The sequence below is a fragment of the Dermochelys coriacea genome, chromosome 3 (assembly GCF_009764565.3).
Source record: "Dermochelys coriacea isolate rDerCor1 chromosome 3, rDerCor1.pri.v4, whole genome shotgun sequence".
In the NCBI taxonomy this organism is placed as follows: domain Eukaryota; kingdom Metazoa; phylum Chordata; order Testudines; family Dermochelyidae; genus Dermochelys; species Dermochelys coriacea.
In genome coordinates, this window is record NC_050070.1 from 208,430,277 (window position 1) to 208,442,512 (window position 12,236).

General features: G+C 59.5%; 1 protein-coding gene across 1 annotated transcript in view; it reads right to left on the reverse strand.

The window, feature by feature from the left end:
- The window catches only part of SRF (serum response factor), a 37,544-nt gene that overhangs the window by 12,254 nt on the left and 13,054 nt on the right, over positions 1-12,236 (reverse strand). The window contains exons 3-5 of the mRNA XM_038396469.2: positions 7,467-7,728; positions 6,956-7,135; positions 3,840-3,959 (exon numbers count right to left, since the gene is read on the reverse strand). Of these exons, the coding sequence (XP_038252397.1) occupies positions 3,840-3,959; positions 6,956-7,135; positions 7,467-7,728 (562 nt within the window). The remainder of the gene's footprint in view (positions 1-3,839; positions 3,960-6,955; positions 7,136-7,466; positions 7,729-12,236) is intronic.

Consider the following 12,236-nt stretch of genomic DNA (forward strand, 5'->3'; position numbering starts at 1 on the left):
GAGGGTCCCTGGAACCTCTGGTGCTCCCTTTGGTTCACAGCACCCACCACCAGGAAGTTAGGCGGAGGGTGAATGTACAAGTACTCATACCCCTTGGAGGGGACGAAATAGTGTTTTTCATTTCTCCTCGCTGTGGGAGGCAAGGAGGCTGGGGTCTGGCACAAAGCATTTGTGGTTTCATTTATAGTTTTAGTAAGTGGCAGCACGATACATGAGGGTCCAAAGGGGGCGAGGATGTCCACCATGGGGTCCGCATCCTCTACCACCTCCTGTGGTACCTCAGGTTTGGCGGCTGTGATTGCAGAGCCCTTGGCCATTATCTTTGAAAACTCGTGGCGAACGGGGGAAGTCCCGGATGACTGGAAAAAGGCTAATGTAGTGCCCATCTTTAAAAAAGGGAAGAAGGAGGATCCTGGGAACTACAGGCCGGTCAGCCTCACCTCAGTCCCTGGAAAAATCATGGAGCAGGTCCTCAAAGAATCAATCCTGAAGCACTTAGAGGAGAGGAAAGTGATCAGGAACAGTCAGCATGGATTCACCAAGGGAAGGTCATGCCTGACTAATCTAATCGCCTTTTATGATGAGATTACTGGTTCTGTGGATGAAGGGAAAGCAGTGGATGTATTGTTTCTTGACTTTAGCAAAGCTTTTGACACGGTCTCCCACAGCATTCTTGTCAGCAAGTTAAGGAAGTATGGGCTGGATGAATGCACTATAAGGTGGGTAGAAAGCTGGCTAGATTGTCGGGCTCAACGGGTAGTGATCAATGGCTCCATGTCTAGTTGGCAGCCGGTGTCAAGTGGAGTGCCCCAGGGGTCGGTCCTGGGGCCCGTTTTGTTCAATATCTTCATAAATGATCTGGAGGATGGTGTGGATTGCACTCTCAGCAAATTTGCGGATGATACTAAACTGGGAGGAGTGGTAGATACGCTGGAGGGGAGGGATAGGATACAGAAGGACCTAGACAAATTGGAGGATTGGGCCAAAAGAAATCTAATGAGGTTCAATAAGGATAAGTGCAGGGTCCTGCACTTAGGATGGAAGAATCCAATGCACCGCTACAGACTAGGGACCGAATGGCTCGGCAGCAGTTCTGCGGAAAAGGACCTAGGGGTGACAGTGGACGAGAAGCTGGATATGAGTCAGCAGTGTGCCCTTGTTGCCAAGAAGGCCAATGGCATTTTGGGTTGTATAAGTAGGGGCATAGCGAGCAGATCGAGGGACGTGATCGTTCCCCTCTATTCGACACTGGTGAGGCCTCATCTGGAGTACTGTGTCCAGTTTTGGGCCCCACACTACAGGAAGGATGTGGATAAATTGGAAAGAGTACAACGAAGGGCAACGAAAATGATTAGGGGTCTAGAGCACATGACTTATGAGGAGAGGCTGAGGGAGCTGGGATTGTTTAGTCTGCAGAAGAGAAGAATGAGGGGGGATTTGATAGCTGCTTTCAACTACCTGAAAGGGGGTTTCAAAGAGGATGGCTCTAGACTGTTCTCAATGGTAGCAGATGACAGAACGAGGAGTAATGGTCTCAAGTTGCAATGGGGGAGGTTTAGATCGGATATTAGGAAAAACTTTTTCACTAAGAGGGTGGTGAAACACTGGAATGCGTTACCTAGGGAGGTGGTAGAATCTCCTTCCTTAGAGGTTTTTAAGGTCAGGCTTGACAAAGCCCTAGCTGGGATGATTTAACTGGGACTTGGTCCTGCTTTGAGCAGGGGGTTGGACTAGATGACCTTCTGGGGTCCCTTCCAACCCTGATATTCTATGATTCTATGATTCTATGATTCCTCTGCCTGGATCCCCATGTTCTGGGCCACCCTGCACCCCGTTGTAGGACCCTACTGCCCTCCAAGGCTGTGGCCATTGACATGCCTGCAACAGCCTCATCTGGGGAGGACAAGGATGAAACCACCGGCCCATGGCCCTGGTTACTGCCCTTGGCACCCAGGGGGTCGCAGTGCTTAAGGGGCTGGTGTGCCGATGGTGTTGGGATCGTCAGTGCGGCGCTCAAAGCGGCAGGCAGGAGTGCGAGATTTGTCGCCGGAGATGGACCCAGTGCCATTTGCTGCAAAGGGGAGATGGATGCCAATGTGATTGATGCCAATCTGGATCTTCACGCCTGGCTCGGACCCCGGGCCTGACGATAGGCCCCGGGAGTACAAAAGGGCCACTGAGTTGGTGGTTGCCATTGAGGTGGCCACGGCGCCAAAGGAGGCTGGCGGTGTCCCCTAGATCTAGACCTCCTGCTGCTGGACCTGTCCGAGCGATAGGACTCCACCTCAGACTCCGAAAAAGTAGACCACAGAGGAGCGATACTGGCCGGTGCCAGGCCTCTGGGGACCCCCCCAACCCCTGTCATGGGTGGTCGGCGCCAGGGGAGTGGTGCACCGGAGATGGGGAGCAGCGTGGCATCATCGCTGGCTTGCCCCTCGATGCAATAGGTGGCCTGGCTGACACCGGTGCCTCATCCCTCCTTGGGGAAGGTGAAGCTGTCAGGCGAACAAGGTCCTGTGCCATCTCAAAAGTCTGCGGAGTGGAGGGCAGTTGAATGTCCTGGCCATGACCTAGTGGGCCAGACTCAACTGGACCCCTTGCGGGGCAGGAGTCGACGAGCCCCTGGGAGGTGCTGGGCCCGAAGTAGGCTGAAGTCTCCCTGCCACTGTCTCCTTAGGCTTAGGAGGGGGGCAGCGCCCTCTCTCTCGTCTCTTAATTCTGGGGCATTGGGGATACAGATCAGCACCTGCCAAAAGTCTTCTGTTCAGCACCCTGTCGGTGCTGGGAGTCCTTAGTCTCCTTTCTAGGCGCCAGTGCGCTGCGCACGGAGGTGGCTCTCGGCACGGGCTCTGCTGATTTAGGGTCAGATTGTGGGCGGAGGGCTGCCTGCACGAGGATAAGCCTCAGCCTCTGCTCGCAATCCTTAAGGGTCCTCGGCCAAAACCCTTTACAAACGCGGCACTTGTCCTTTTGGTGACTCTCGCCAAGGCACTTCAAACAGGAAGCATGGGGGTCACTTTTTGGCATCAACTTTCTGCAGACTTCACATAGTTTGAACCCCAGCAATCGAGGCATGCCCCGACGGTGGGGGAAACCCCCACAACGAAGACTTAGCCTACTACTACTAGCTTAAAACAAAAACTACTGTGGTATTTTGTATATAGTTAGGATGCTGCTAAAGGCACTTGCAAAAGCAAAAGCGAGGGACGTTCCAGCTAGCCATTACCAGCGGTAAGAAGGAACTGAGGGGGTAGGGGCTCAGCAGGGCCCTATATTGGGCGCCATGAACGTGCAACTCCAGGGGGCGTCCAGGCCGACCCTATGGATGCTGCTAGCGGAAAAATCTTCCCGCTGTCGTGCACGTGGCATGCACACACCTGATTGGAATGGACATGAACAAGCACTCAAAGAAGAACGGAGACTTTTTGGGCATCTAGTAATGTGTTCTTAAATGATTCCCAATGATCATTCACAGGGGTCCAATAAAATTCTTCCAACCAGCTGATGTGGATCGTAAACAGCTTTGTGAAATTGGATCTTTTAAAGCACCCAGAATATATATATTACTGGTCTGTTATTTTATTCTGCTTGCACATTATAAATATGATTAAGTGACGATCATTTGGACTTAGGAGACCTTTCATTTTTAGTTCTGTGATCAGTACCTCTTTGTGTTCGGACAAAGAATAATAAAGAACTCCCTTGTGCTAGCTACAACACTTTTTGTGACATGCTTCCCGACACCCTGAGAAGGGTGCAGACCAGCCCTCCATGGCTAGGGAGCCACAGCCAGGCCTAGTGGCCAGGGGCAGCAAGCCAGCCGCCGAGGAGCAGGTTACCTGTTCCACTGGAAGAGGTCTGGACAAGGTCGGTGCTGCTGTCGCTGGATGGAGACGTTTGCGGTGGGGCCTGATGCACCTGGATGGCCTGCACAGGAACCTGCTGCGTCACAGTGCCTCCTAGGAGGAGAGAGGAGAGCCCTTCACCGCCCGCTGCCACCCAAAGGCAATGCAGGGAACTGCCGGCCCCGCATCACACCCCCGCCCCCCTGCGCCTGCAGGCCCAGGGCAGGATGAAAGGGGAGCAGAGCATTTAGGCCCCACTTTGTGGGCCGGGGCATGTTCACACGGTAAAGGAAGGAGACCTGCCCCCAGCCGGGGAGTGGCAGAGGCTGCTCTCTGCATGGCGTCCGCCCGCCTGCCAGAGGAAAGGCAGACCTCCCGCCTACTCCCTGGCTGGGCTCAGCAGCTCTGGAGCCTGATGTCAGCAACCCCCCAAGCGTTACAGCCCGGAGCCAGCCACGCAGAGGGGGCGGGTCAGGGCCTCTCCTTCACCGCCCTCCCCACTTGGCACACAGCCCTCGCCTACCCCAGACAATGGAGAGGCCAAGGGGGAGCCCAGCCCGTGTGCTCTGCCCCCTGCCATGTCCACCCCAGCAGGATTTGGAAGACCCCCTCACAACTGGGACTCTACTCACTAGGCTACCTCAAAGGCTCCTGGTCCAGACCCCTATGGCAGCAATCCCAGTCCCTGCCTCAATCAGGAACCGAACTGGGGTGGGGCTAGGAACCTCCTGCCACAGGCCACAGCCCAGGGTGTGCTGAGCCGGAGCCGAAACCCACCACCCAGCAGACGCACTAGCTGAACAACATGCAGATGCCACATCTGACCCAAGCCAGGTGACGGCCACAGGTAAGCCCCACACAGCCAGCCTCCTCCAGGCTCTCTGCGCTCCGATGGGGGAAGCTCGCTACGGCCCTGGATGCGAGGGGGACAGAGCTACGAAGCTGGCTTTCCCCGTACTCCTCCGGGTGCTGAAGGAGACGCCCGATGCGCCGGGGAGCAGCCGTGTGACACAGCACAAGGCCTCCAGTCTAACCTGCGGGGCGCTGAAGGAGCCGTGTGCGGTTTGTGCAAGATACACACAGAGCACAGCAGTTACCAGGCCGGCTCAGAGCAGCCCAGGATCCTGTCTCCGAGACTAGCTAGAGGGCAGGAGACCAAAAACGGGCAAGTACGGATGTTCTGAACCCTGCCAGTTAGTGACAGGCTTCTACCTGGAACCACGAGGCTACACATCACCCCTTGCACACACCAACCCTGGCAGAACATTCTGCTTGCCAAGTCAAGACGCTGGGAAATGCCAGCTCTCCAGCGGCCTACGCAACGTGAACTCGGCCTTTGTGCGTCCTGGGAAGGGGTGAATCGATTCACGATTTCCTTGTGTCCTCATCATTCGACGCGTGGCCCCACACAGCACATGCCGCAGTGCACTCGGCAGGGCTGGAGCGTGCGACTTTGCTTCGCTCCCATTCTTTTCATGCCGGGTTTTATGTGACTTCCAGTGTTTTTAAAAAGCAAACAGGAACCTCGCTGAGGCCCGCCTGGGTCATCTCCAGGGATAGAACCTTCAATCCACAGCACAGACCTCCAGCACACGGAGTAACTGAAGCTATCTTCTACGCCAGGGAGAGTCGCCTTTGCCAGCGGGGCTGACAGCAGAGGAGTGCTGGGACTTGGGGATCCCGGGCTCGGTACCAGGCTCTGGAGGGATGTGTGCTCTCATGGGCACAGACTCTTCCTGCCCCTGCCCCCCAGCCTGACCATTTCTATAGCATGTCCCCTTCTCCTCCTATCCTGCTTTATTCCCATCCTCCCCCAATTGCATGTGGGTCAATGCAATGCAATTGCTTCCTCTTCCCTCTCCAGACTTCCTGGGCACCAGCGGGGGGGCACTGAGGGCACAGGAGAGACTGGCTCTGCTCAGTCTGGTCCCCAGCAATTCCAGGGAAAGCCCGGCTCAGCCTGTGGCATGTTCAGAGCAGACAGAGCATTTGGAGATGGTTTTTGCTGAGCCTCTAACAAAATCTGTCCGGAGCATGTGAAAAGGGGAATTTTCAGAGAACTATAATGTCAGTGAATCCGGGCGAACGGTCACAGGGGCAGCAAAAGGCACCTCTCCAGCCCCAGGACTACTCCCTTGTCCCTGTTTCAAAGCACAGAGGTACTAGAACAGCTCAAAGGACAACTGTAAACACACAGCCCAGGCCCGAGAACATCGCCCGGGCATTCCTGCATCCTGCCCGGGCACTTGAGCATGGCTTTTAGCTGGACGTCCCACCTTGACTCCTAATGGTGAATCCCCCTGACTGGTGACAAGTAACTCCTCAACTCGCGATAGGATTTCGAACTGCAGTGCCCAGCCGGGGAGCTCCTTCTGCCCCTGCCGGTAGGTTCAGGAGCCTTCTGCTCTTGGCTGCTGATTTGGAACGAGACCAATCTTGCAGGCATGTCCAGTGGGCTCTGGGGACTCGCTGCTCTGTAACCCTCAGTATATTCTCGCTCCACTTCGGACCCTGCCTCATCTCTATTACCTGCCGAGGGGAGTTCAGGGACCCTCCACTGCCTCTAGCCTGACCCCTATTAACAGATCACCTCCTGTAACACCCCTTTGGCGGGGCAGCTGTCTCTGTTCTTTTAAAAAGGAGTTCAGTCACCCCAGTGAGACAATTGGCTTCCCCAGCTCCCCGAAATCAACATAGCGCCACCGCCAAGGCTGGAGAGAGGCACCTGGTTGGCCAGCAATCTGCTGAGACACCCCTCCTCCTCCTGCACCAGCTTCCACAGCTGCCAGGGCCCCGTCTCCACGGTCAAACTCGGCCTGTACAGTCTGCCAGGCTGACATCCCCCTCCAGCCACAAGGCTGTGCCCAGCCCCCTGGCCTGGGGAGGCCTTGCAGAGCGGCGTGAGCCCAGCTGGACGGATCAATTCAGCACTGGCCGCAGCGTCCCTGCAGCCCGCACCGCACTTGTCTAGGATGCTGCCCCCCTGCCAGCCAGCAGGCAAGCGCTGTCCTCCAGAGCGCCCTAGGGTTAGCCTCTCCTGCCCTTCAGCCTGGCGTGGGCCATGCCCTCCCCCGCTCCCACGAGCACGCCGAGGAGAAGCGAGCGCTGACCTGTCAGAGACACAATCTGCCCTCCGGCTGTGGCAGGGAAGCGGAAGACTGTCTGCTGTGCCTGCTGCAGCTGTCCAGCTGTGCCCGCGACCGCCTGGCCCTGCTGGCTGGAGAGGGCCAGCGAGTGCGGCTGTAACTGAGTGAGAGGAATGGTAGGGGTCCCAGGAGGGAGCGAAGCACCTGCCGAAAGGAGGGGGAAAGAAAGGCTTCATCACAATCCGCTCTTTTTACCTCCTCCAGTGCCGGAGCTTGTGCTGAGCTTCCTCCTAGGGGCGGGCCTGGACACAGCCGCACGGCCCAGCTTGGATCCCTGCACTCCCCACCACAGGCATGGAGGCAGCAAGAGCCCATCCCAGGTCGCCCCCAGGGCAAGGGCCTGGCAGCAGGGATAGCGGGCAGAGAGCAGGCCCAGCCAGCATCGCTGTGGGCAAGGCAGCCCTGTTCACTTCACCCACAACCCATCGGCCTGGCGCCAGTCCCCGAGAGCCCCCCACCCCTGGCGTGCACTCACCTGGCATGAGAGTGAAGCCGCTGGGGAGCTGCATGAGCCCTCCGGAGGCCACGGCGCTGGTGCCCGTGGTTTTGAGCACTGTCCCATTGGCGCTGGTGACTGTGTTGGGGCTGACACTGGCAGAGACTGGCGCTAGGTAGTTGGTGATCGGGAAGGAGGGGCCACTGCTGACCTGCATGGACGTGGAGGTGGTGGGCACGGTCTGGATGGTCGACGTCGTCCCTGGCAAATTGGTAACTGTGAACGCAGGCTTCAGCGAGTCCTACGAGAGACGGGCAGATGAGGGAGAGCCAAACCGGATCCTGGGCCCCATCCGTGTCCCACCCCCAACCAGACCTCAGGGCTCTGCCAAACCACCAAACCAGGTCTTGAGCCCCATCCACACCTCACCCCCAACCAGACGTCGGGGATCGGCTAAACCCCTGGGTGACGGGCTACGCAGGCTAGCAGGTAAAGGAAGCTGCTGGGAGCCAGGGGCAGGCCCATGTGAGAACAGGCGATCGGACCAAACTCTGGGCAGAAAGAGATCCTGTCGGTCTGCCATAGCCCCCAGCATGGGTCACAGCTTGCTCGGGAACAAGCCGCCCCGTGCACAGGTCGGGAGGAGCAATGAGCCACATGCCAGCGGGGGCCCCAGCCCTCAGGGCGCCAGCCTCCCCGGGCTGACAGCGCCACCCAGCTGCCAAGGATTACAGAGCTTGTGTTTGGAGCACTGCACAGCAAGGGCAGCCTGGCGGGCCCAGAGCTCCCACGTGCGCGGCCAGCCTGTCGTGCTGCCAAAAAGCAGGAATTCACAGCCTGCCTAACGGCTAAAAAAGGGAAGGCAGCCCATTTTGGACAGGCCCAGCCAATCCAGAGCGCCCTGCCTGTCTCCCCCAGGGGAGGGGAGGGCTGGGTGGCAGATCCCCGCTTGCCGGGGCACTGAGATTCCCCGCAGTCGGAATTAGAACGAGCATGTGATAACGGAGCGGAGCCAGGCAAATTCACTTTCCATTATCTCAGCGGCAGTCTCCTGTCCCCACGAGTAGGGGCTGGGAGTGGGGGTGACAGCACTCATGGAAAGTCACTGGCCCCAGCCCCTCACTGGGAGGGCAAGAGAGGGTGACCCCAGCCACCCAGCCCGCCCTGCTGCTGCTGATTCTCCCAGGAGATCAGCAAGCGATTCAATAATAGCTGGCTGGGCGGGCCGTCTCCACTGCCTGATACTCTGACAGCAGTGCACCCTGGGTATTGTACCCACAGGCGCTCGCTGTCAGCAACGCCCCCAGCTCTCACCACCTGGGGGGCTTCCCCTCCACCTGCTCCCACGGCACATCTCACCCCCCCTGGGCTCGGTCCCCTCTCTGCTCCATCAGGGCAGTGAGAGGGAGCCAGCCCCAACACTCCCCCACCGTCTTCTGGGGATCCTCTACCCATCTGTCTCCTGGGGTGCGGCAGGGGCAGGGCACACTGCACCCCAAGCCCTGGGGATGTACGTCACCGCTCTGCAGCACCCAAGCTTGGGCAAGGAAGAAGAGGAGAGAGGCGCGTTTTCTCTCCGAAACTAAACTTCAAAACAAATGGACCAAAAAACCCCAAAACAAAACAAAACACCCAGCCCCCCCCACTCGTTCCAAAACACTGAGAGTTGCCAAGTTTCATTTGAATAGTTGGACGGCCCTGGAGACTCGTGTCCTGGTTATCCTCCGCATGGGGCCCCTGGGCACGGTCCTGCCAGCGGGCCAGAGCCCAGGGCTCCTCAGCGCAGCCCTGCTGCCGCGACAGCCCCCAGAGCAGCTCGGCACACGGCACCTGGGCTCCAGAGCGCCAGCAGCAGCGCCCATGGGTGGGGGACAGGGTGGGGAGCCGAGTTTTCCCATGCTGCCCCACACTTCTAGGGCAGGAGTGGACAGAGCAGGGGATGGGGGGTGCTAGGCACCGGGGGAGACGGTTGGTCTCACTCAGGCCATGCCCGGCAGCGTGGACACGAGGATCCCTAGGTCCAAGCACAGGTCAGAAAATCCTTCACCGGGGTTCAGATGCAGGGCAGATGCTCGAGCCCAGGGCTCCCTGACATGGGTCAGCTGACTTGAGTCCTAGTAACCTAGACTTACGGTACTGCATTGTGTGTGCACACAGAGCTGCCAGCGCCCCTCCTCCCCCCCACAAGTGTGCACACGAAGCTGTCAGCGCCCCCCACACTCACGCGCAGAGCCGCAAGTGCACGCACACACTCAGGCGCAGAGCTGCCAGCGCCCCCCACAAGCACACACAGAGCCGCAAGTGCACGCACACGCAGAGCTGCCAGCGCCCCCACAGCATACAGAGCCACGAGTGCACACACACACTCACATGCAGAGCCGCCAGCACCCCCCACTCACACACAGAGCCGCGAGTGCACACACACACACACGCAGAGCTGCCAGCGCCCCCACAAGCACACACAGAGCCGTGAGTGCACGCACACGCTCACGCAGAGCTGCCAGCACCCCCCCAGCACACAGAGCCGCGAGTGCACACACACATTCACATGCAGAGCTGCCAGTACCCCCCACTCTCACACACAGAGCCACGAGTGTACACCCCCCCCCCCAAGAACAAAATAAGAGAACTCAACATTTATTATTTAAAGTCTTAAGCGGGAGGGGCCGGCCTCAGGATTTCAACCCATTGGGGCTGGCAAGCCCAGGTGTCCCCCTGCCCAGCCTGGCAGCTCCCTGGGGCAGGGCTGTCCCTGCTGGCCTGGGCAGCTCATTCCCACAATCCCCTACTGCCCACTGCAGGTGCTGTGAGGGGAATCTGGGCCAAGGTAGCCCCCGCCCCCAAAAGCCAGCTCTGCAGGGACCCCAGCTGGGCACAGGTCAATGGTTCCCAGCCCTCTTGGGAAGGGGAATCCAGGGGCCAAGCAAATTTATTTCCAAAGAGAGGTTGGGGGCCATGCAAGGCTCTGGGGGCAGGCTCCGGGGGGGCAGGCTCCCTGCTTTGCTAAGAGCTTGCCACTGCGGCTAGCATTCCAGCCCCGCTAGCCCCGAGCACACAGATCAACTTCCAGTGCCACCTCCAAACCCTTCCCTTCACAACCCGTGCTCCTCCCGCCACTTCCATGGGGAGCGTCCCTGGCTCCTACACCCCGCTGCAGTCCCCGGGGCACACAGCTGGCATGTGGTGCACTCCACCTACCCCAGCAGATGCACAGCCCCTGGGGGCCCACAGCAGATCAGCTCAAGTTAGAGCAGCCCCCATGCCCTACGCTCGCTCTCTGCCCTGGCAGGGCGCCTTGGCCCACTGGCAGCATGCTGCATGTCACCAACCCGCATGGCTGGGGAACCGGGCAGCAGCTGGGGCTGTTTGGAGCAACCAGGGATGAATGAGCAATGGGCCAGACCCCACGTTATTCTGAGGCGGGGCAAAGCTCTGCACAATCACCCTGAGGCCCCTGCCACACTACAGAATCATGGAGTCCAAGGCCAGAAAAAGCACCATCTCCTCGTGCCAGCGTGACCTGTCTGGAACCCAGCACGTGCCCCTGGCAGAGAATAGGAGGGACCCAGGTGCGTCAGGGCCCCTGCCCGCTGAAATGGAGGGGAAACATTTAAGTGAGCTCTATCCAGGTCATCCTGGCAAGCGAGCGGCCCCCCACGCTACAGAGAAAGGGGCCAGCTTGTCCTTGTGTCTCCAGGAAGGCTCCCACAGCCGTGTGCCGGGCACGGCCCGCCTGCCCCCTGCCAGCAGCTCTGGAAGTGTCCCGGAGAAGGGGCGCCGGAGATCCAAGGTCTGACGTCCCCACGCAGCAGGTGAGAGATGTGAGCCCCGGGTCAGTTGCAAAGCCGGGAGGGGCCACCCCAAACCAATGCCACTTCCGGGATGTCCGGCCTCTCCCCCACACCTGCTGCCCAGCCACATTCCAGCCCCTCGGCCACTGCAGCTGTTCCCTTTGTCAGCACACAAGTGGCGCCTGGCCGGCCAGAGCAGGAGGAAGGGGGCCGAGCCCGTCCTGGCCCCACTCACTACCACAGGGAGCCAACCTCCCCCCAGAGCAGCAGAGAATCAGGAAACCATCAGCTCCCTCCCCTGAGGCTCACCCAGAGGCCTCTTCTCTGCCCCCTTGCTCTCCACAGCCAGCTTGCAGCTCTCCCAGGCCAGGCCCATCCCACAGAGGAGCCTCGCCAGCTGCTGGCACAGAGCCTAGAGCAATGGCTAGCGAGCCTCTCAGGCACCCCAGGCACAGGGAGCAGTGGGGGACTCCAGGCCGGAGTGTGCCCACCCCACTCTGCGGCAGGGTCCCTGGGGGGCAACATGCAACCGGGTCAAGGACAGTGGGGCAGCTGGGCTAAGAGGGTCACATCCCACACCCCTATGCAGCAGGCTCAGCACCCCCCACCCCCGTGCCCCCTTTCCCAGGGCAGGGTGAAGGAGAGCCCTAGCTAGTAGGGAATTATCAGGCCTCACACCTGTTACCCTATTTCCCCTCCTAACCCTGTGGGGCAGGAGAGGGCTGTCATGACCAATGAGCAGGTGGGGCCGGAGGCCCAGAGAGGCTATGGGGTACTGGCAGCCTGGCCTGGACAGACATGAGACAGCTGGCTTGCCCCTGCCAGGCCCAGGGGGGATCAGGTCATAGGGCAGAGCGCTCAGCTCCCACCTGCTCTGAGGGAACCCGCAGGCTGAGCCAGCCCCCAGCACTTGCAGGAGGCTGGCTGGGATGGGGGGCTGCCTCCCTGCCCCTGGCTGCAGCCACCCGCTGTCGGGATGGGGGGGGGGGTGACAGGAGCAGGGAGGCTCATGCCACCT